Source organism: Rhea americana, unplaced genomic scaffold (assembly GCF_003343005.1).
Source record: "Rhea americana isolate MKP2758 unplaced genomic scaffold, rheAme1 scaffold_329, whole genome shotgun sequence".
Lineage (NCBI taxonomy): Eukaryota > Metazoa > Chordata > Aves > Rheiformes > Rheidae > Rhea > Rhea americana.
In genome coordinates this window covers 287754-313473 of record NW_028186456.1, presented here as the reverse complement: position 1 = coordinate 313473, position 25720 = coordinate 287754, and the positions used below count along the sequence as shown (strand labels likewise).

At 38.4% G+C, this 25720-nt stretch overlaps 1 protein-coding gene across 6 annotated transcripts in view; it reads right to left on the bottom strand.

Moving 5' to 3' along the window:
- SMPX (small muscle protein X-linked) overlaps positions 1-24098 on the bottom strand; it is a 40831-nt gene extending 16733 nt beyond the window's left edge. Inside the window, exons 1-5 of one of the 6 annotated variants that reach the window (XM_085310876.1) lie at positions 23923-24098; positions 20320-20379; positions 15172-15258; positions 13331-13484; positions 10232-11253 (exon numbers count right to left, since the gene is read on the bottom strand). In XM_085310876.1, the coding sequence (XP_085167002.1) occupies positions 13344-13484; positions 15172-15258; positions 20320-20358 (267 nt within the window). In that variant the 5' untranslated portion in view covers positions 20359-20379; positions 23923-24098 and the 3' untranslated portion in view covers positions 10232-11253; positions 13331-13343. Of the gene's footprint in view, positions 1-10231; positions 11254-13330; positions 13485-15171; positions 15259-20319; positions 20380-22925; positions 23070-23892 lie in introns of those variants that run through there. The other 5 variants (XM_085310878.1, XM_085310877.1, XM_085310874.1 and 2 more) reach the window with 5 other exon arrangements.
- Positions 24099-25720: the final 1622 nt, after the last annotated feature.

Below are 25720 nucleotides of genomic sequence, written 5' to 3'. Positions count from 1 at the left end.
ATAAACACGAAGGCAAGCCATCATACGCATGCTGCTAATTTAACTTGACATGTAGCTGGCTGTGCTAGAAAACTATATTCCAACATCTGGTCAGTGCAGGATGCGTTTAGCTCCTCACATCATCTCATTTCTCTGAAGCTACTGCCGGCAGCATGATAATTACCTCTTCTTTGGAAATCTTATTGCTGAGTTGTTAAATATTTTATACATACAGCTACAGTACCCACAAAGTTCTTTTTTTGTCATTAACCTGGGTTAATACGTTGTGTTTGAAGGTTTTTGCCATTTATTGGAGCTTCAAATATAAATCCATCTTTTCTCTGAAATAAAGACATTTCTTCAAAACATAAATGAAGTTGTTACAGCATGCTGTCTGTAGAAAAGCATACTGTTAATATGTTACTTGATTTTGCAACCTATAAAAGGTAAGCATTTAAAAATTAGGTATTAGGATTGCTTGGAATGTATATAGGAAAGCTGAATTTTTCCATCATATGCTGTTTCACTATATGTATATATATTTTTATTAGGAAAACTGAAAAAAAGAGAGTATGTTTTCTACAAAGAAATAGAAGGAAAGGTGAGAGGAGCCAGCTACTGTTAAAAATTACACTTCTAAGAAAAGTGATTTTTTTAGTTTTGAATGTTTACCAACATGACCTAAAATTTCTATGGAAAAGATTATTTTGCTCAGTTAGCTCTGTAGAAAGGTTTTTTCTTGAGAATCTACATATAACAACTCCTTCTGGAGCACTTATGCAGCTGTGTCAGTATATGTCCTGTATCTGCACACAGAGACAGAGAGGTGTATTTACCCTCAACAATGAACAATATGTAATTTGCACATACACATTTGGAGTAGGATTTTCAGATGCACTGAAATAATTCAGAAGGATTTAGTTCCCTCTGAGTGGCAATTGTGTTCCCTAGCACTTGGGTCCAGGGGCTGAGTCATTTAAATGCCTAAGATGCAAAAGTGATCCAACTTAAGTGATCTTAACTCCAACACTGTGATCCTCAAAACTGCAGCTCAGCTACATCATAACCTCAAGTCACAAAAACTTTATGGGCTTCATATTGTGCTCCTGCATATGTCTATGAATAACTGAGTTTTTACAAGCCTGGTCAGCTCTGTSCTTGGGTAACATGCAACCCTGAGCAACTCCAGAAACTTAGTGGGTTTCCACAGCTGAGAAGACTTTCCTCTTCAGTACCTACCTAATTGAATAGGGCTCTGTACAAAATGCAGCAGCAGCTACCCAAGCTTCTTTTAAAGCAGAATTTATGGTGACTGTTGCTACATGAATTACATTAGACAAGGTATGTAGCAATCCACAGGCTACAGGAAGTAGAAGCAGGTTTCTCCACTGATGCCTGAGCACTTTGCTAAGCTGTTCTTAGGATCATTTGTCTACAGATTAATTTTAATTCATTTCTGCACAGCAGCCCTGCTTTAGTTCAAAGTGTAGAAAATGTCCCCCCTGCCAAGGTAGTCTACAGTTACAGAAGGAACAAATGTGGGGTTTAATCCTTTCGAAGAAAAAAAGGACTTGTTCTGCTTTATTCATGCATCCTGAGTGCGTGTGATAATTGCTGAGCCAATGCAGAAGTGGGGGCAACCAGCACATTCCTTCTGTAGTTGGGTTTTCAAATTCCTCCTCCGCTTGTTTTAAATAAAGTACTCCAGTGTAAATCTGGAGGAGGTGGTTCACACTGTAAGTACAGTGCAAAGGGAAATAGCTCCTAGTTGTACTTGGGACATTGCTGAAGTCCCCAAGAAGATTAYTATCTGACTGTTTCCATCTCTTCCTGTTAACTGTCTCTAGGCAGCTCTCTGTTCAAGGTTCCCAGTGCTGCTTACAGAAGTAGCTCAAGATTTCTTAACAGTGTATGCAGTGCTGTCTCTTCAAGGTGGCAGGAAAGCAGGTTTCTGAGCAAGAAAGAAGAGCAGTGAGTCCCCAAGTATCCCAGGCCTGTGTGATAAGAGATGCTGGGGGCTCTGGATGAGAAAAGGCATCTCCATCCTTCACTTTCCTCTCTGTATGATTCTTTGGAGCCAATTCCCTTTTGAGAAAGACCAGGATCTGCCCCTGAGCATTTTCACTGCATGAAGGCAGTGCTGGCCTGTGTTCAGCCCCTGGGAGAGAGCAATCAAGGCAGATGTGACCAGGATCTGCCAGGCAGGTGCCATAGGCTCTGGGCCATCTACTCTCTGCTCCCAGCTGCCCTACCCCAAGGGTATGGTGCTTTAGTTCCCCATCAGCTCCCCTCTTTAACAGTGTAGATAGCCAGCCAGTAGGTGTTGAATAGGGCTTAGTGCAACTACTGGTAGATCCTGCAAGAGCATGATCTCCGTGGTAGAGAGAGAGCTTGCACAGGGCTTGCAGTGCTTCTCTGTGGCACCCAAGTTTACAGCGGTGCACAGTTCTGCTGTCCTCCAGCTGACAGTCACCTGAGAYGGCTCCCTGCATCATTCTGCCCAAATGTACCTGATCCCTGTGCTGTTTATAACCCCCCTGTCACTGGCTGAGGGACATCAAGCAAAGCTGCATTGCCTGAAGGCACTCTAATGCCAGCATACCTGATTTTTATATCTGAGGCTTGCCCTGAGGGAATTGGTTAGATGCTGAAACTCTCACTGCAGCAGGATCCTGAAGACTTTCCTTTGCTTAGGAATGGCAAAATTTTAGCTCAAAAGTGAGGCTTCTAGCCTCAAATCAGCACAAACTTCTCTGGGAACCAGTCTCCAATCACATACATGATCTCTATTAAAGTAAGGCATTTTAGAAGTTGGAGCTAATTAAACTATCTCTCAGCCTGCCTCAGGGAAATAGATTTCTTTAATTTCAACCAAACTGCCAATAGCTTTTCACTTGGATTGAGAAGTACATACATGCTCAACAGTGACTCCAATGTTGTCTACAAACATATTAAGCTATGGTAACTTGAGAGGCAAAAATTAACTGCTCCTTAAATGGGCATATGATATTAACCCCCAAATTAATTATTGCCATAAGATCTAGTAGCAATCTTTTGCAAAACTTGTCAAATTTAAGAAGAAAAATAGGAAAAGCATCTGAAGAGAGGAAAAGACTACAGTTCTGTGGTATTGCCTAGTTTGGTACTTTTTGTACAAAGGGTTTAAACTAAGAAGTAGTACATCCCCATCTGAGCTTACTTTACTTTTGGCAAATGGACTGAAAAACTGAAACTATGTCTCTATCCTTCAGAGAGAGAACTCCTTCTCTTAAGGAGTAACAGAGAGAGAGAGAGAGAGAGCATTTTTCATTTTTTTGGTCCAAAATAAAAGTTCCAGTTCAAACCCTAGAGGAACGGATCAATTCATGTGTTTTCAGACGAAATCACAAAAGCAAGGACACTTAGAAATTCAACATTTAGAAAGAGCTGAGACTCTCAAGTAAATGTCCTGCATTGTGCAGGATATACTCTATCCTGGTCTTTGACTGCCTTTGGGGAAGAATACTACAGTCAAGAACAGTCTGACTTGCAAACAGAAACAACTGCAGGTTTACTTTTCCTTGYCTTCTGCCTAGTTAAGCTCAGATATTCGATTTTAAGTCTTCAGATGTATATTTTCTTCCATTTCAGTACATGCTTTGTGCTGATTCCATCTTAAATATAAAGGCTACACCTTTCAAAAGCCTTGAAATAACACCATCTAGTTATTGTCATGATGTCCTTCCCTCTGAACAGCAGCAGTTTGGCTTTGGGGGCAGTTTTTGTTCTTTGATGTTTCCTCTGTAAAAGCTATTTTTGCCAGTTCTGCTCTCTCCGTGTGTGTGCCAGCATTACTGCTACTCCTGCTGTTAAAATGCACTTACACAGCCACTGACATAGAGCAGCTGGCCTGCCTCTCCCTTGGTTCATTTGTTAGGAAATGGGGAAAGTACAGCTGTAGCCCACTTCTTCCATCAGGGCATTCACTGCCACAGCTATTGTTCGCTCCCAGCTTACATTCCCCGATTGCGAATGGCTCTCTATAGCCAGGCAGGCATAACAGCGATTTTAAGATGAGGTTTGCTCCGAGGCAACAAACAGGAACAAAGACCCGGGAGAACTAAAAGCCGAAGAACTCGATTTATTTTTTTTAGCAGTTGAATAACAGAATTATTAAATTAAAAGCAACATTAAGGTAACTTTATCAAAGTAGGGGAGTAAATTCTGGGCACTGATTCTGGGGTGGAGGGGAGGTGTTATTCTGCTTTTATTAAACTCATGTTTGTATACAGAGTTTGGCCATTTGTGATGGGAAAAAAATACAGTCATACTAATGTAACCACTAAATGGAAATGGAGAAAGTCAGAGTTCGTACTTGATCTCAAGTTCAAGTAAAGGTTAGTTCAGTTGAATTTCCTTTCAACTAGCTCTGACCTGCAGCAAATCAAGTATGAAAAATAAAGTATGTCCAACACCAAGAGTAAAAATACACACACACACACACATACATATATACCTGTAGGATGTGCATACTTATGTTGTGTGGCTTGTTCTCTTATTGCATGGAAATACATTGCATTTGAGAATGCTGCTGTGGGTCAAAGGGAAATTAGGAAGTTAAAACTGCAGCAGGCAGGGAGAGCAAAAAACAATACTGTGTGCAGCATAATACTTCCTTACTACTGTAGGCCAGTGTTGGGACCATTGCCCTCCTGAGCTCTAGCTATAGCCTCCATTATACAATGTTATTCAACATCACAAGGAATTTGCACTCACATGTGGAACAGAGGTAGCCTTGACACTGAAAAAAAAAGCGACATCTTTCAAAACCTGGTGCACATGAGGAGTAACTCAGTGGCTGAAGCAGCTTTAATCCTAACTATAAAGAAGGCATGCCATGTGGAAATGGCCTGCTCGCAGACACAGATCACAAGTGCTGTGCAATATTGAGCCAAAATTTTCAAAGAGATGACAACAATTCCAAAATGCAATACTTTAGTTTATGTGGTTCTTGAGCATAGGGCTGTGGAAACATAATTAGGTAGTCTCTTATCAAATGAAATKAATAAAAAGTATAAAACAAAATGATGAGGCACTAAATTTAGGAGWCGAAAAATTCATTTGATTATCACAGCAGAGCCATAATATTTCAGATCACACTGTCAACTTAATTGGCTACAATTTATGTAGATTTGATAAAACTGGCTGAGCTGTTAATAATGCAGTGAGTCTCGTTTGATGTATTCAAAAGCAGTTAGCCTTTTAACTCTGGTGCAGGTACTTTAAAACCCTTGTGCTGAACCAATTTCGAACTATTTAAAGTTAATGACTGGAATTATTTATTATTTTGGGTTCTCCATGATGCCTGTCATGATAATGTCTGAGTGCTCCTAGCCTCAGCTGCTGGGGCAGTTCCCAGGAACAGAGAAACAGCACTGTTCTCACCTCATTCACAGCAATTTAATAGTGTTGAGTACGACTTCTTTCCTTTCCTCCAAATACTTTCTAATGCCTGTGTTCCCTGCTTGCAATTAGTTCTGCCTGGATTCGTATATGCATGCCTCAGGGCAAGCTCCATTTAAGTCAAAGGATATTCTCCAAGGATCAGTATCTGTTCGCACAGCAAATAGCCCTAATGGAGGCCTAAAGTTTTAGGGATTTTTGATAGGATGTTCTGAGATTTCTAAGAGGAACGTATTTAAAGGGTAATTAGTTTTTAGTGATGCAGTTCGCTCATACTACTTAATACCTATAGCAGAGGTAAGGAAGAAATAACCTACTGACTTTATTGCAACTTGACAGTTCACTGATGCCTCCATGTCTGACATCTCCAGGCGGCTTCGTGCCTTTCTAAGCTTCATTTGAGAGATGTCAGCCCAACAGTTACATCCAACTCAAGAAAATGACTGGAAAGTTTAGTTTTTAGAAAATTTGTCAAGAAGAGCATTGATGGAATTTAGAGGTTTCCATATAAATCAGCCTGAAAATAAAAGTTCAAGGCTAAGCAACCAACAAAGTAGAGTGATCAAAGGAAAGTAGCTATTAAATAGTGACTCATTTCAAAAAAAAAAAAAGGGGGGGGGGAGGGAGGGGGGAAAAAAGTAGACAGTTTTCAGCTTTCAAACAAAATACTTGGAAATTTCTTCCAGTCTAAAAACTGATGTTTCTCATTCTGGAATGGAGTAGAAATTTGTGGGATCATATTTCTACTATATGAAATATTATTTGTCTTAAGGGCATTAAAGTTTCAGAGTGAGAGGCTAAATGAAGTCACCTCCTCCATACTTGTGTAGAGGCCTGTTCTGGCAAACGCTCTGGAAATGAGATGCTGAATATGGTGATGGTAGAAGAGTACATAACATGTTTACATTCTAAAAACCTGTAAAGGCTTCCTGTCACACTATAGGCTTCTTTAAAAAAATGACAATTCTTTGAGATATTAATTTGTACTTCTCTCTTCCAATAAAAAAAACAGTGTTTGAAGACATAGTTGGTAAATGACAGTTATTTGTTTTGCCTGTTTTATGTTTTGAAAAAATTTGTTCTTGTTTGCTCTGGAGCAAAATGTTGCCCGATTTTCCAGAGTTTGTTCTGAAATTACTAGTTCCATTTCAAAACTACAAAACACTAGAGTTTTTTTCTGTCTAACCGGTTCATGTGGGAGCATCTGGAGTTCATAAAGGCATGCCTTGTTTTTAATTCAGTAAAATAAATCTCATAATAACATACACCTTCAAGCTTCTTGAAGTGTCTCCAGTCTGTTGCTGTCCTCCTCACTTCTGCTGTTCAAAAAGAGAATACGGAAGAAACCTCTCCCTGAGTTGCAAAGAGCTGAGGAAGGACCTGCTGGAGGCTTACCATAGCATTTCTTTGGTGGCAGAGAATATCCTTTCATTTTGCACTTGACAGCGGACAGCTGCCGGCCATTTCAGAGACAAGGAGCTAGCTTTGGAAACCCTGGGAAACAGACTGCAAATRATTTTATTTTTGCTCCAGGAGATAACATGATTCCAAGGGTTACTTGGATGTTATTTCTTGGGAATTCTAGTTTTCTCTTTCAAATAAATTTCTAGTTGTACTGGTTTAGAAAGTGGGAAAACATGATATAAAAGGACTCAAAAAACCTGGAAGGCAAAACAGAACTTAAACATGCTGTTAAAAAAATCGTAAAACTCCTCAATTACTTAGTTTATTAAGACAATTTTACAAAGTGAAGGGGTCTGGCAAAATTAATAACTGGCCATGAAATTCCTGAGCACTGCTAATCTGGCAATTCTGAACTAAAGAATGAAGAACGCTAGGAAAGCAAGGGTAAGAAAAGGCAAGAACTGATCTGACATTTATACAAGCCAAACAGTGAGTGGGTGCATAGATAGATAATGTGTAGAAATAGAATGACAGAAATTCTTGCAATCACAGTCTTATTCTTGATCCTGTTGTTTCCCTCCAGGTAAGACAACCTTAACTCTTGGCCCATCCTGATATCCTCTGGATGTAAAATTCCCTTTCCTCACATGAAGTTTGGCTACTTGGGCTTAGTCAAATGACTTCATCTTCTTAAAATTATGAGGCTATTTCAAGAGCTCATACCATATCAAAGTTCTTCAACAAGCAAGGCACTAGATGTGTTTGCTGGAGAAGATGCCAGGGACTTTGCTTTTCACTGTATCTCTGTTCACCCATGTCCTTCTGGTCTATCTGAGCATGTGATAGATGCAACGATTGAAATGTGTATCACAATAGTGACACAGGGGGAAGTAAATGTCCCCTTTTCAACTGATATGCAGCTTAAAAACAGCATATAGCATGAAACTATAATTAACTTCCACAGTACTCAATGGGAAAAATTACAGTGCCTATTTTCAGGCTAGGTTGATTGACATTTTTTGTAAATAATCAAGAGCAACTCCAAGGAACATCTTTTAAGTATGGATTTAAGTGCTCTATCCTCTAGGGGCCTCTGTATTTTTCCCTTTTTCTTTCTTCTCCAAGTGCTGCCAGTCTCAGAAGTTGCTCTGCTGACAAGATTCCTCATTTTATGTAAGGCAAGGCTCCTAATGTGGTACAGAGGAGGCAATGTTGCAAGCAAGGCAAAGTCCAAGCTGCCCTCAAAAGTTTTTGCTACCTGCTTATTCTCACACCCTTAATATACACCTCAGCATCTTCTATAGCCTGACACCAGAATCAACTCTATGCTTCGGGATTCAAGCTACTTTCACTATTAGGGTTCCAGATGAAGCCAACAGCTTATTTATAGCTACTCGCTGCAAATTTCTCACACCTTGAACCAGACAGGCACCATGTTAATAACAGTCAAGGCAGCTGGCTTAGCAATCTTGTCTGACCAAATTCTGGTGACAGTCTAACTAGAATCATTATTGGTGTCATGATGAGACCTTCTTCCGACATGAACAGGAAACAGTCCTGTGCCTGCTGCCCATTTGTCCCTAACAAAGATTTTTTATAACTCCACACTGTGAAACTAGGCAGTAAATTCCCCTTTTCACTTTTGGAGAAGTTCCTCCAGTAACTGTTAATTTGATAATCCTTGAAAGGAAAAGGATAGTCCTTAAAAGGGAAAAGACTGGACTATGCTACCTGAAGGTTTAGGCCCTTTCAAACTGGAATCCAGGATGCAGACTCCATGGCCCTTCAAGACACATTAATTGAAGTTGTAAAAGGGTTTCTTACACAAATCCACATATTTAAGGACACCAATATAAAGGGCTACAGAATAAGGAGAGAACCCAATCATGAGCTTAGAAATTCGTTGCAATTAATATACACAAGGAGGTGAAATATTGGTTGTACTCAGTCACATTTCCAGGTAAAATCAGCATGCTAGTTGTCACATGAGATATCAAAACAATCAGCAATCAGTCACAGCCATCTCATATTCCATTTGTCACAMATTCAATGCTTCCTGCCATTATTTATTCAATAGGAAGCATATTTAACTGATTAGAAGGTGTTATTTTGTTACTATTTTATTTTGTGCATGTTTGCCTGTTGTGCATGTAGAAATGTGGGCGTACAAAGGGAGCAACAGAAAAAAAATGTGGCTGAATAAAAGGAAACTAACCACAACAGAACTCATATTTTATATCAAAATTAGCTACATCAAACATCATCTGCAGTTTTATAGAAGAAAAAATAAAATTATTTATGACAAAGAGGAATATGCTAATTAATTAACTATAGATGATAGATTAGCAGGAAGGGATGACGGCAGGAATATCTTAACCAATAAGCGCTTTATGACCCAATGGATCCAGTTTTATGACATCTTATTAATTATATCCCTCTCACAACCTATTATATTCAGAACTATGAACTTAACATGCCTATCTATGTTTGGTGATCCAATCTGRTCAAAGAGCAAAACTAAAGATATTTAACACAATTATTCTAACAGAAAAATAAGATAGCAATGAATTTGTAAGTAATTAAGGGTTGTCGTGTTCAATGTTACTTTGACCAACCTCCTGTTTTGCACGTTCCTTATTTTTGCTGATGTGTTTGCACTGTGTACAGTTGGCATTAGTGACTGGAAATACACAGGTATTTGTATTTCTGAGCAAGAAAACATGGACTAAAATGATGTATGATAACAAAATTGACCACATTGACCTGCCATTTACTGAAGTAATCCAATGACAAACAATGTTAGGAGGAAGTGTTAGAAACAATTGTTGCTGTTGTGAAACTTCTGGAATCTTTTTGATATGGTTAGGTATGTTTTTTGATACTTTTATTATAGTAGGTTATAGGATCATAGCATAATGGAAATTATTTACAGAATTTGGAATTATCCCACCAGTTTTGGTGGATATTTCCTGCAGAGCACCTGAAGAAATATAAAAATACCAACAAAGCCAGTCCCTCTACTGTGCATGTTTAAAAAGAATTTATTCTGATATATGACAGCATATATTTCCAAATTATGAATAAGAAAGAATGCATTCATCCATCAGTATGGACTCTACACAGACATATTCTATTGATCAGTCAATCTATGATTGTAGAAATGAAAATCAGTTACCTTGTCTTGGTCATGAAGCTAAGTATTTGGCAGATGTGAGTGCGAATTTCTTGCAAATAAAGATAATCTTCACTGTATTGGCATGGTCAGTCATACAACAATTCCCTAACTACATCACGACTTGTAAAAGGCTGCAGGTCAGRGCTTGACCAATTTAACTAACTCATGTTCCCTACAGGGGACACTCCTTAGATTTAGTACCTCTCAAGGCTGTTGAAGTGAGGCAAGTAATTGCTTTATATTTCAGTTTTATTTAGAACTTATGTACACACTTGGTTCTGTTTATTTAGCATTCAAATTGATCGGTTTCTCCTCTAGGCTTGAATCATCAAGTTGTGAACCCTTCATGGTCAATTCGCCCTGACTATCCTGGCTCAGTGAGAAAAGTAAAATAGCACTTGATTTCTGAGCAATGATCAAACTCAGGCAAGCAAGCTAAGGCATGAGGCTCCAAGTCTCGGCGTTTTATTTTTTTTCTTTCATTCTTTCTTTCTTTCTTTCTTTCTTTCTTTTTTTAACAGACAGATTGCAAAGATTGTCTTTGATCATTCTTTGGAATTAAATTCTCATGTGTTTCAGATGGGTAAGACTGGTCTCTTTTAACACCACCAGTTCTTTGAAGTTGTATATTTGGATTTGAGACAAAGAAACTGAAACCAAGGCAATGCAAATAGCTCCAGTGACCAATCATAGGAACTACAATATGCGTGTCTGAAACAACAAAACTAGATTTCTAAGGAATTGTCGGGAAAAGGGTTCTTCAAGCAAGCCAGAACTTTAGAGTTTTCCTATCCATCAACAACCTGCTTACTGATAATTTAGCAAGAAGAAAAGAAGGATATGAATTCATCCACAGGCATTTTGGTCTCTTTATGGCACTGAGGGATAAAAGCAACAGGGGAGTAGCAGAATGATGCCACTGTATCTTAAAAGAAATTTACAGCATTTCTGAACATAAAGACTGTAAACCTATATCTGTGTAACAGCAGATCAGTATTTAAGCTCCTTTCAAAGATAAAGATTTACAAGCTGGTTTCTATACTCTGTGAAAGTTAAATTATTTTGCAGATTTTCTTGTCTATAGTGTTACAGAGCAGCAATGGCTATCAGCCCTGTTGGAAGTTAGAAATATATAAAAATGTGCAGTGTATCACTCTCCAGCAACTAAAAGCAAACTCCCAGTCTCCAGTGAGTACAGTATCTGATCTTCTTCTGGAAATTAGTTTTTCAGATACGATCTGTGACTCTACTACCTAAAATCAAGAAAGCAGTGCTTTTAATACCAACTAGATGAGCAGATATGCTGTAATCATATTTAGTATTGAATGTAAATCATTGCAGCCATATTTGGGCACAAAAATGCCCAGACATTAAGCCCGTGAGGGAGAGACTGACAGTAAGGGGATAGCACTCGCTATCCCCTTCCAATGGACAGGCATTTAATGGCTGAGCATGGGAACCCTCTGATCACTTGCTGCTTCCCACTGAGCAATGTTATTTATTTCATACAGCCATTCCCTCTTAAGTGGAACTAGCATCCCTTCACAGTAGTCTTCACCATCTCCTCCTTTCTGCCTTACTCTCTGTTCCCGTAAGCGATGTGATTAATCATCCCATCTGTGTCATCATCAGAATCTAATAACCAAGACAACATCATAAGAAGGACAGACGGAAAGGACTGCAGAGTGATCTCACAACTTTCAAGATACCCTTTACCTGGTTAACCATTCCCATGGAAATCCTCTGCTTAGAGAGAACCTCTGTGCATACCATGTTTCTGCCAGACTCTCAATAAACTACTTACAAAGTAACGATTGTAAACTTTGCAAATATCAGTAATCTGAAACTAAATATGGAGTTATATTATGTCTAAATATCTCTTACAGAGGAAAAGCACTTTAAAGTCTCATATTAAAAATTCATATTTCTCTGGGCACTGCTTTAGTGCAATGACTACAATGTTRCATTTTACAAAACCTTATTTCTCCTTTTCCCAAGTTTGCAGAAGAGAAAGACTCTGCTGTTTCTTTAAAATATCAGGAACTTTATGACACAGCAGGGTAAAAGCAAGGAAAAAAAACTGTTCATTTTTCCTTCTAAATGGCATATTTATGCTGTACATAAAAATAAATTAATGATGCACAGCGTACTGGAGCAATTCACTCTGATTATATGCCATTGCTCTCAAGATCCCTGGTCCATAACATTTCTGTTCTTATAGAATCCTTTTGCACTGTTTTTTTATTTTGCTTTGTTCTTCCGTTATGTTTCTGTGCAGTAAATTCAAGATGATGTTCTTTTACTCAGCTTAACTCCTCTGCCTCCCTTCATGATAAAAAGGACTTCTGTCAATAGACACAATTGGCAGTTCAGATGACTACTGGTGACACAAATATCTTTTTCTTATTGGAGCCAGGTTTTTGTGTGGCCATTTATCTATACAGCTGAACTTTCATTGTTACTGCCTAATGCATCTTCACTGACTCAGGCTTTTCAAAGAGAATTAGATAATAACTTCATTGATGGAGATGCTCAGTAATTGCTTTAAGGCTCAGAATGTGGCACAACAGAGGTTTATAGGCCTTGTTGTAAACCAGATGAAAATAACACTGCAATCTGTGCTGAAGTGATGAATATTTCCGTAAAAAGAGTAAGATGAAAGATGTGGTACTTGTCATAGACCAGTGGCTTAATCCATAGGTCTCTGGTGTGATCTGCAATGCCCAAGGATGCCTCTCTGGTCTCCAGCTACCACTCTAAATGAGCACAGATCCCCCCCCCCCCAACACACAGACACACTCTATGTCCTTGGTCATTGCAAGTGACWTTAGGCCCATTGGTTTGGTCAAGTGCATGGAACCATTAGCATGTCAGTTCTGAACTGCAGAAGTAAAACTAAGATCAAATCTTCCAAGTTTAACATTCTAAAGGAGCACATTTTAAAAATACTGACCTACTTGTCCATCACTGTAATAACTTGCTTTGTAGTTTGTGTGTACAAATAAAAGTCCCATACTCAGTAAAACTGCAGCTTGTGCTCATGAAGCAAAAAGCTTAAACTAGCTTTCATAATCATGAATAAATATTTTTCAGGAGAGCAGGTGGGTGCCATATATCACCAGACACAGTTTCCTTCATGCTCTGGGTTTGAAAGAACACAGAATTCCAAGAATTATGAGCTTTTCTTCTACAAATTATATTTTGTCTTTGAAATATGGGGTGCAATTCCAAGTCCTTTGGGGTGACCGGAAAGCCATCCTTTGACACAGAAGTTTTTCTAGATCAACCTGCTTTTCCTAGAGCCATGCAAAGAACATCTCTTTTACTCACCTTCTTATTTCAACTACTGTTCAGCTTTGGGAACAAACTTCAGCTCACTCTTTATGTTCTGAATCTCCGATAAGTTGACAGCAGGGCCTGGAAGTTTCTTAGCTCCTGGGAGATGTTTCTTGTCTTTCTCYGCCTCTGTAGAAGCAGGAACACTCTGCACAAAATGAAACCAGTCACCTCACTGCTGCTATAGAAATCCCTTGAGCAGGAGCATAGGTTGCTTATTCGGGAAACACAAAGGGTTTTTTCATACTAAATGCAGTCACAATCGCAAGGGTGCAAGACAGAGGGAATGCGTGGATTATCTTGTTGGTTGTAGCCTTGAAGTGTCTAAACACATTCTAAAAAGAAAATTAGACGGTGCTTGGTGCGGAGGAGTCTGGATCTTTTTGTAAATGGGTAAGAATTTACAGTGTCAAACCATTAGCAGGAAGTTAATTGAGTGGAATATTAAAGGCAACTCTCAGGTCTCTCATTTTTTTAGGGGAAAAATAAGGAATAAATATTTTGATCACTTAATCTCTTAGAGTCTCACAGTTGTTAGCCAGTTGTGGAAGAAAAATATCATGCACCTCTGCAACTTTCGAGACCAGTTACCATTGTAGGTTATGGACCCCAGAATAGCCATCCAAGTTCAGCGCGAAATAATGTTTATTTTTTCTTAAGCTCAGTCATAAGACCAGAAGGATTTTTGTCATTTAATATTTGAATTAGGGTAGTGCCTAAAGGGTGTTCTGCTGACACTGAAAAAATGCAGGCTAAATAACAGTTGTTACACAACAGGGAGCATCTTAACTAGCCTTCTGATGGATCACAGTATTTCACTTCTTTGTACTTGCTGAATAGTACCGTTGCTCCAGGGTGAGGTAGGACTTTTATTATAGACAATTTCTATTCTAGACTGAGTAATGTTTTGAAGGGGTGGTTTTCCAGTAGGGATTTTAAGGTTTATCCAACCTATTCTGAATTTTTAAAAGGTAACATACAGGGAGAATCATGTAAGGCTAGAGGTGAATGAGTATTTTTCTGCAAATAATTTTCACAATTAAATTCCATTTTCTTTTTTAATTACTCCTGAGAATGTCAGCTTGGGGTGGGGTTTTGGGTTAATTCAGTACTTGGATTTATTAACCACTATATTTGGAGAGGTTTTTCTTATGTATTGACTGTAAAGAGTCAATTCCTAATATTTAAAAATTCATTTTAAAAAATTCAAAGTTATGTTTCAGTTATTATTGGCCAGTAAGACATTTTTTTCTGTTCACTTATGGACCCCAATATTAACCAGAAAGCAGACTTTTTGCAATGTCAGGTACAAGTAAACATGGAATTTAGAAAACTGTCAGGTTCTYCTTATTTGTTTTTTTTTAAACTTTCTCTAAATCACCATTTGGGAGAAAAATGAGTCAACAGTTATATTGTTTGGCTTAGTAAATTAACTTTTTATCATTTTTTAGCTAATGTGTTCTTTTAGCTAATACAAGCTAATACTAATTAATACTAATTAATAACATTACGCTAGATGTTCTATTTTGATAATTTAAGATCCCAGTAATCCATGCCCCAAATACTATATGAATATATACATATTATATATATATATACAGTGTGTGTGTGTAGCATATATATTCTATATTGTCTAATATCTGGCTTAATGGAAGACAATTAGCTGGAACAGCCAAGCCTAGCAAGAGAATAAGCAAACTGATACAGAATGTGTTTGGAGGAATGCACAAAATGGTACCAGCAGTTAAAGATGCCATGAGCTTGTATTGCTTCCTTCCACAGTTTTCTTGCACAGCTTGGTAATCTGAATAACCAGGAAAAACAACCAACCTTACCTCCTCCACTTCAGGTGTAAATTCTTTTCTTTTGTGAGGGTGACCTGCACCAGGTCGAAATGCTCCCATCGGGATGTTAATATTAGCCTGTGAGAAGGAAATTATGATACATATAACAGTGACTGATAAATAAAGGTAAAGCTGGTAATTGACAGAACTTTTAAGGGATGCACCAAGAGTATAGACATTTTCCTAGTTTCTGACACTTATGCCTTAAATGTATGCTTCATCACAACACTCTTGTAGGAAAGGGAAATGCTTTCATCTCTGCTTTAAAGATGCAAAGTGAAAAAACAAGGATACCTAGAAAGCTTTTGAAGTCTTGCTTTTTAATCTAGTGTTCCCTGACTTCACTGGACTTTAAATAAGTGAGTACTAGACAGCAAAGTGTCTTTAGGGATCTGGGCCTATTTGATCTGGTCAAGGTCAATTAGAAAGTAAGCAGCAGAATAAGGATTTAAGTATAAATCACCCAAATCCCACAGKAACACCGAAACCACTGGAACACTCTTCCCCAGCAGTGACACCAATTTGGACTTCATTTAATCATAAGTAGTCAGGAAGGAAAATTCTATTGAGCCAGCTTAGGCTAGTAGTGTTTAAAATATGATTTTATGGGCACAATTCACCCGAAGTGGCTACAAAGTACAAATCATTTTGGCCTAGCAATGCGGCTCTCCATTGCAGAGAGGATCCCTTAGCGAGAAAAGGCAGGGTGGCTCTCCAAAGCTCCAGGTCCGGCTGGGTGTTGCCAAGCCACCTCAGCCCCATCTGCAGCAGGATTCCCATGGGGGTCACTAGCCAAAGGAGGCTGATCCTGGTCAAAAACCTGACAGACCATTCGCGCCCTGGGTCTTAACAAACTTTCTCCAGAATGATACCAGTATGGCTGAATGGGTTTGGTCTGTTGTCTTTGTCGGAGGTCAGATAGCCTCTAGCCATAACACAAATGRGGTTTAGAACAGATATTTTCAAAGTAAATATTTTTGAAAAAAGAATGACACAAAACATTATTATAAAAGAGCAGTTAAAATGTATCAATTTCCTGATGTGACCTAGCCTGGATTATTTTAAAAGTCAAATGGCATGATCAACTAAATGCACAATTTATACCTATTCTTATCTCGTGATCTCAGAAGAGAAGCTGCTCCTAGGAAATGTCATCAAAATACCATGACTCCCACTTGTAAAACCAGCAGGTGAAATGGTAATGTTATTGAGTGGAAACAGAGAAACTTCAAACAGTGAGCTGTTTTATTGTAATTTGCCATCTGACTGACTTGCATAAAATGAAGATGAATCATCTCACCCTTCTGTTTTAATCATGGTCCTGCAGATCGTGCCCCATCTTGGGTATCTACAATAAAAACAGCTCCTGTTTTTGGTAACAACAAATGTTCTGAAAGCTGTAATCAAACCCTAACAAAGAAACTATTTGCTGAGAAATATGCACTTTTTCTTTTATTCTCTTTTTCCACTAATGTTAATGCAAGGTAATGTTGCTATTTCAGTGGGCCTAGCTATTATCTGTAAGACCAAGTAKTTTATAGACAAGCTAGGTATTCATTTCATATGCTTTTTCACTGCACATTAGTTTAGGTACTGTGAAACCTTTCATCTGCACTTATTAAATTCCCAGGAGATGGGGTATTTTCAGCATCACAGTACTTAACCCATTAGTTTATTTTCCAGTGGGGGAAAAAACAGCTTTGTTAATTGACTCAGCTACTTTTTTCTGGAATAAGACACTTTTATGCACCTTACAGCTAGTGTGGTTGGACAAGTTTGCAGGCTTGAGACATTAAAGCTATTCCTGAGAGAGCTCTCTCTTCCTGCTGCTCTTTCTGAACTGAAGCTTTCCATCCCCTTGGCCTCAGTAGTAGAAGTCAGCCTCCCACAGCCACCCAGGACATGACACAAAACTGTAACTCTGATACCTGTTCCTCGCGTTTCCTGCTGTGATTGACAGACCAGCTGTGCCTAAAAAGGGTCCAGCAAACAAAGATGAACCACTAAGTGCCAGACTGCTAATTAAATTTAATATGCCATTCTTTGGTCTGCTTCAGCATTTTCACAGCACTCTGTGTCACACAGAAGTAGTTTGAAGTATTTTGTTTGCTGTATGTGCAGTCACTTCTGAGTTTGGACAAGGTGTATGCAGATGCTATATATTAACTTGGTAAAACAAGCAGCCTTTAAAACATAGTTTAACACTGTCTAGATCTGATAACACAAACTATACRACAAACTATTTCTAGTATGACATGAAAGTATGACTAATTTCCTAGCAGTTCCCAAAAAGAGATACTAGAGTCCTGAGCTATAACTCTCCATCTTAATCCAGAACTCTTCCTTTCCTCTGAATAAGCAGCCATATAATGGGTGAACACTGCACCAAATCCTGCAGGCAAATGTAGCTTTGTAARGACTGTGTTGTGCTGAGACCAGCACAAGCTTACAATTCTGTTTTTAAAATCCTCTTTGGTGTTCTCATCACCTGTCTGCTGGGATGGAGACACAAGTTTCAGTGACTTCTCCMTTCTTCCTCAACCCAGTGAAATACTGAATGGGAAATTTTTTGTTCTGAACTTCTGATGATGTAAATTATAATTGCTTTGGACAGTTTTTGTGGGTGTGGTTATTGTTTTAATCATTACTTACTAAAAATTATTTTTGATTATTCAAATCATTGGCTTTGCMTCTTTCTTTGGTTTTGGATAGTGCCTGCCATCCATTTTGGATGTCGCTGCAGTTTTTCATGAGTGGAAATGATACACTGTACTAAGATCTTCCTCAACAGACTAAAGGAAAAATATTTGTCAGTGTGAAATACATTGTGTGAAATACAGTGTGAAATCAGTGTGAAATACAGTGTGAAATACATTGCTTGTGTCACATTTCACATTTCACAATGTGAAATACATTGCTGGCTTGACTCCATTAAAGGGATATTTAGAGGTTTGTATAAGTTTGTCCTTCTGTTTAATGGAGACAAGGTGCCTATATTAGGAACTGTTGTGTCTTGCATTACCAGCAGCCGTGCATAAGTTTAGGACTGTTACAGATAAATCCTTCACAGTGTCATGGCCACTCCTGACTGCCCAGAAGGCGGACTGAGCAAGTCGGAAAGTATAATCATGTCCAGAGTAAGGAAAACAGGGAACTATTCAGACAGCTCTGAATACAGTTCAGAGAAAGCAGGGCCACCCCTCACCTCCATTGGTGGAGAAAGACGGGAGTAGTGTCTGCAGGGACAACTGTCAGCTAGAGCTATGTACACCGTCTACAGCCGGAGCAGGAGAGGGCAGCTCAGGAGTGGCCCCAGCATTGTGTCAGCAGCAAGGAATATATTACCAGGACTTAATACTATTTTGGTCATTTATCACCCAGGAGCCACTCCCCGGAACCAGACACTCCCCTGAACTCCTCCACGTTTGTATCTAGTGGCCATCAGCATGCAAAGGTTTCAGCGTGTCTCTCCTAGGGTCAGAAAGGAGCCACTTCTGACACCCAAGGACCCAGGGAGACTTCAGACAATTAGGACTGATTGTATCTCCACTGCTGCAGCACCATGTCTATTCTCCAGGGGATGTAGGTCCTACTGCAGCAGCTCATAACAGCAAAGGAGCATAATGTATGAATCACAACATACAAAACTGAACTGACATTTTGAGTCATGGTTCTGAGAATACTCAAAGTGTAATAGGCATCCATTCCAGGGCAAGTTTCCCTGACGGAGCAACCTCTGACACAGAGTTTGATTTATTTTAAAGTCTGTGAAGTAATTTATTTTCCAATGAAAAAGTTTTCATTGAAAAAAATGAAGTTTCTTAAAATAGTAAACTTAGTGCTTAAACTTAATGATTTAAAAGCATCTTTTTTAATGGACAAACTAGACACATTTTTTACATTTAGAAGGTTAAAAGTCTTCATAAATTTGAGAAAGGAGTCAATATCCCCTTCTTTTCTCTATAGAAAAAATTAAACCAAGTTCATTCCTTAAAAATGATTGTGTGTGTCCATGAAGCTTAGATGCAAAATGTAAATAATTCTGAGTTAGAAATTATCTACAGTTTTTCACTAGTCATACAAATGTTTCCAAAGTCAGTATTTAAGAGGGACAAAATTTTGAACTGAATGAAATCAATGGCAAACTTTCACTAATTTTAATAGAATTGGAGTGCAGTAGCTTGCACGCCTGTTCCAGTACACTTGATGATTACAATCAGAATTAGCATTATACACTGCTTTGCAAYTTCAGTATGCTGTCTAGCATACTAGGTAATTAATCTTCTTGATACCCTAATCCATTAAGTTGATATAATTTTGGGGTAGCAGAGAGCAGTTCAGACTTCAGAAATTCTGTTTTGTGGTTCTTATGTAATTTCAAGGGACCTTTAACTCATGGGAAAATTGCATTGCAAATGCATTTGGCAAAATACATAAAAACACTGTAAAATTCAGGATTTATTTTGTCCTTTTGACAGGGATCAGTGATAGGATGACTTTAATCCATCGTTTAGCTATTTCAAAATGATACTGGGAGAATTCTCCAACTGTTTCTTTTACAGATGTATAACAACAGACTTCATCCATATGAGCAGACACTATTTAAGAGGATATGAGACATACAAAATTTTTAAAATCAAAACATCAAAATTTTATTTTGGCTTTTACATAAAATGCTTTATTAAGCAAATACTGGAGATATATAGTTATTCCTAAAGAGATGTAGACATGAAAAATATTAATAGGTATGCCATCTTTTTAGCCTATAGTTCCAGTAAAATTATATTAATTCTGTAGAAAATCCAATAGTTGAAAGAATAAGTTTTTACTCTTAATGCTGATGTATATCTTACTTAGTTGATCCACAGACAAACATAACTTAACATGGGAGAGACCATATGAGCAAACAATCAACCAAGCAACCTAACTGACCCATTCTTTTCTCTGCTCAGATTATAGGACAATCTTCAGGTAAATATTTTTGAGTTCTTTCACATCTAGCAAGCTTTTTCATTTTAAAAAAATAATGCCCAGTTAGTATTTCTGTGCTGTTTTATACAAACAAAATGCAGTTTGTCAAGTAACAGAGGTTGAGGTTTATTATTTTCTTATATTAGAAACATAAACACTGTCTCTTACCTGAATGGCTTTGACATGTGATGCTGGCTGTTTTGACATTTTTAAGAGAGAGTCGTATCCCTGCAAGCAAAATGGGAAAGTGTTACAGGCTATGACATTCTGATAGCTAAGAGAGATAAGCTAGAACTTAACCCATGCTGCTTCTTGACAGGCTTCCATTTCATCTGCCCGTCTCCTGTTTCAGTCTCAGTTTCAGAATTGCTTAGTTATTCCTCCTGAACACCTGCGGGGGACAGAACACCTGAGCTTCCCCGATTAATCTTTCATAGCCACAAATGGAGCCATACCTTTCACATCAAAAACAATAATGAGTAGAGATAAGAAATCTTTCAAATATTAATAGCATTGTAAAATGAGCAAGAATTAAAGAAAATATTTGAGGATAAACAATGTATGACTACCTCTGTCACACTATGCTTGTAGGAACTATTAGAACTCTAAACCTTCTTTGAAATGAAATGTAACTCACTACAAAGTAAATTGATAAATGCAGACATAACCATCTTCTGACTCACATATTCTTGAAAAATATCTCTAATCTGTATAGACTGCAAAATGATTAAGATGGTTAAACTGTAAAGTTCTCTTTGACAGTTTCCAGGGTACAAAATAGCTTCTCTTCAAAGTTTTATATCATATAGATTCATTCATTTTCTTTAGCAGTAAGACAAAAAAACCTGAAGTTTTTCATAAAACTTTATACAGATAAAAATATAGACTGATACAAAATTAATATACAATAACAAAGGCAAACATATCAAAGGGTTCCATAAAGGTCAAATAAAAAGCAAACACAAGCAGCTTAATTGAAATATCCCCTTGGCCTTTTACTGTCTTCCATTGAGATTTAAGACTTTAACCGGACTAGCCTTTCATCAAATTCTGGGTATCTAAGCTATCTCATCACAGTGAAAAACAAACAGCAATGTTAAAAGGTGAGAAATAAGTATATGTTCACCAGAGAATCCATTGACAACAATATAGCATGTTTTGGCTACAATATTTTACCTGACATCAGAAAGAGATCTGAGAAAAGCAGAAAAAATATGTAGGAGAGAATAGTGGAAATATACTGAGAAATCAAAATTGGGTCAAAGAATTTGGTGTAGCAAACGGCTTAACTGTCCCACTGAAGCAGTGTCAAAGAGTATAGATCTGTTTGTTGTAGGATGGCTTCAGTCTGAAATGGTATCACTCCAGCTGCACGGAAGATTTGTCCTTGCCTATTCTCAGCTTTATTCAAGAGCTTTAAAGCTGTGTATGATTCTGAACAGGATAACTTTAAGTAAAAATGGCCTGCAACTGCAGGTCTCTCTCTGCACCTGCAGCTGTAAAGCATGCTGTCCAAACCACAACAGTGTAAAGCAGGGGACATGGTCTTCACAAGTGCCTTCAGGTTGAGCTGAATTGGTTCGGCTAAATCAGTAAATTGCCACAAAATCCCACCATACAAAATGAAAAACAGCATGGTTCCTGTGAGTTTTACATTGTAGTAATAACTTAAAACCAGAGCCAGTTTAAACAACATCAGAATTCAGTTCTGGGGCTGAAATCCCAGCCACTGAAGTTCATGACAAAACTCATGTGGATTTCAATAAGCCCAAACTTCAGCCAGTTTCCTTTCTTTCCTTTTTAAAAATTCTACTATGCATGGAAATAAGCATTTTCTCATGATTGCTACACTGCTTATACTTATGCACTGTGCTCTTAATCAGTGGTTGTATTCCAAGGTTAAATACAAAACAATCCCCCAGTTCATTGGAAAGATGGAACTTATAATACAGAAAAGTTTAATTCATTTTTCTTATAATCTTTTCCTCTTTCTAATCAAAATGAAGAATGGAAACAAAAGCACAGGAAATTAACAGAAAACATCTTAAAACATAGCGGATCTGCTTTATAAACACTGTCACAAAGAAATTCAAGCTAAGATTTCTACAATGCACTTAATGTACTCCTCCACCTTCTGTGTTTAGGCATTTCAGAAAACTGATACATGCTTCTTGGGCCACCTAAAGCTAGATGGACAAGGATTTACATTGAATCTCTGCTTTAAAGCAAGCACAGTGATAGCGTTCCTCAGTGAGCTGCTCGGAGTTCATGCGAAGGCTGTGTTCGAAATGATTGCAATCAGACACTGGTTCCTAAAGACAGATGTATGATACAATTGTGTAGGACTGCTTTTGGAGGAGGTGATTTTCCTACCAGTTCATGCTGTCCTCATTACTGCCACAGAAATCAGGACAACAGCACGCTACTGAGTAAAAATAGACAATCTACTCTGGCTCTGTTCCCTTCTCTCCATTTCCTGAGGTTCCCTCTAGAACAGCATTGACCATCGATCATAGGAAAATAAACCTTAGATTACAGATGCACCTATTACTTCATTTTTATAAACACTTTTTCTCTTTCACTATGTCTCAGAGAGAATCAAGAGCACTACGCTGCTTATAGTATTCCTGGCATACCAATCAGGTCTGCAAACTTGAAGAAATTACTCCTCACAGTAATTTCCACCTCAGAATTTCACAGGTTTCACATTCATGCACACACACAGAGCCTTATTCCCCAGTGTCTTTTTGGCCTCCCCACACCTTACCTCTTACCTTTTATGGTGCACATGCAGAGCCAAACTTAGAAAGCAATGGCAATGTTATTTCAGTTTGGAGCTATTTAATGCTGGACTTCCAATGCAAATGCACTTGCTTTCCTTACTTCATAGTGGAAATACTCATGAACAGGACTACTTGACAGACTGAAAGAAATCAGTGTTTTGAGAAGAACCCTTAAAAAACAAAGAACCTATCTTCTCTCCCTTTGCTAAAAATAATTTCTGAAAGGGGTGCAGAAAGATAATAAGCTTATTCAATTTGCTCTAAATTCAATGTGATATCACAATACCATCTTTTGTAATCTGTACAAAAGATGTACACTAGTATATAGGCAATAGAAAGAGCCCTCCCCCCCTGCTGAAAGCTGTCCTTTCCCCCACTGCAGTACTTAAGCATCAAGCACAATGGTAATTTTGGACAGAGAACTGCAGTGTATTATCTTATAAAAAGGCTTTGACAGGAACTGCACTACTATGAAACCCAGCTATTACGAAGAAGGAAGAGAAGCCCCCACTTTGCAGCTTCCAGACTTTCATACAAAAACTTACTACATGCTCTAGGCAAGTGCAATACTATTTTCTAAATTGCAGTTGTTCCCCTTACATGTCCCATGTTAAGCTTACAGGGAAAGAACACCTCTCTTGCCACCAAAACCCTCAGCTATAACAAACATACAGAAACACTAAGCATGTATGTATGTATGACAGTATTCAAGCTAATACACAGTTATGCTTCTTATGAGTCACTAGGTATTTAAGCCGATTTCTGCTTTAAATCTTTTAAGATCCCCATAGACTATAAAGCAATAACTATAACAATCTGCTCTGAAAGCGCAAATATGCTGCACAAGACATTAAAATAAGCAGAAACCCATAACCACCACAGTTACCTCGCAGCCAGTTATTAAAGAGTTTTCATAAGTCTTTCAAGTTTGTAATCAACCCCTTCAAGATTAGCTTACTTATTTACTTATATAAGAAAAGTTCCAAACCGTCAAGTGAGTCTATACACCTCCTTTTGATGCTGAAAAAGGTGCCTTCTTCTATCAGCTGAGATATTGACTGTGATCCTTTTAATGTGTCTGAAATAGCTCCGATGCTTTCAGCCTGGATGGCACTGAGAGCTGCTCCAGGCTGGAGGAGAACTCAGTTTAGAAGCAAAGTGTAAAAGAGAATTCCTGTCATAGCTTCCAGTTGTTCTTCCTAAATATAGCCTTCGATTTGCCCTGTAACTTGGTCCCCCGTGACACTTGACCATCGTAAGACCARGGCTCAAGTGTCAAGTAGTAGGTGTTGAAGAAACACACCTTTGGGTCCTTTTCTTGCCCTCCCTCTCCCTGCAGTTCTGGGGTTTTTCACAAGACCAAGGCATATGATGATAGAAGGTAAAATGCATAACCTAAAACTTCTCTTGCACTGTTTGGGCAGAGCGTACCTCCCTACTGCCACGCTGGGAAATTAAATAATTATGAAGACATAATTATGCAGAACTCACCTCGGGACTAGCTAGCGAGGCGAATGCCACACCAGTGTGTCTGTCTTGTTGCTTCGTTAGGGGTGAACTTGCCCAGTGGCAACCCCAGGGTCTTGGTGTAGTGTCCCTTGTGCAGGACAGCCATGGTTATAGGGAGAAGTCCTGAAAATGCGAGGCTGTAATTGCTATTACTTGAATGTTAGGGGATGGGGGGGGGTGAGGAAAAGCTTAAGAAAGTGTGTGCAGTGGGAGTTGCTATAGTTAATATGAGAAGTAAACCATAATTATACAGTTGTGCTGCACATGCTACCTGGGAGCACTCTCTCTGGCGTAGGCTACCCAAGCAGAGCAGCTACTGCAAGTCTGGCGTGGGGCATGGCATAAGTCCAGCAGGGGGCACAGTCTCTGGTTTCCMTTCCCAGAAATGCAGCTTCCAGTTCACTGCCACCTCAGAAAAGTGTGCTTTCCTCTTCAGTTCTTCCTCTGCTGAAGCTGTTCTCCACCCGACCCGCAACGCTATAGGTGACAGCAGCAATATCATTATCCCTGACACCATACACGCCACTTGCTGCACTGCTTACCGGGCAAGGACAGGTCTGTGTGAGAGCTACTTTCAAGAGAAGATCAGCAATTTTCAGAATTAGTGACAAAGATAGTTATAACAACTAACAGTTGGGATAATGATTTCAGGGATGATTTCCCTTGATGTTAGCTTACTTGTCCTATCACTTTTTTCATTTCAAATATCTCAAGGAGGAAGATGACCTCCTTACAGGGCTCACAGGCCGGTGTTTTGCCCAGAATAGAGGAGTTTGCCCTGTTATGGTCTAAGGTCAAGCTTTCCAGGTGATTGAGACTACCTTAAAAGCAAAGTTGGGATCAGGTTGAGTGATTTGATATACTTCCTTTTGAAGGTTCATATTTACATCAAAAGCATTAGAGGAGAATGAAAGAAAAGAGATACATTTGTAACATGGTCTTGTAAATTAATTTATTTCAATTTATATTACAATAGTTGTATTACATATCAGCTTTAGGATACAAGAAGTATATGCAGTTCTTTCTTTTATGTGCGATTAATTTAACAAAGGTTCTGCAGTTCAAATTAGGCCATTGTTTACACTTATAATCCAATTGCCTTGCAAATACGCCTGAGTAATACCTGTTCAGTACTCTTTCCTTCAACAGATTTTCATGGCAGTAACAAGTGATCTAACAGATAAATTTAATGATGCATAAATAGGAACAGAATCTACCTGTATGACACACCTAACACACAAAAAATACCACACCTAAACTGCATTAAATTGTTGGGA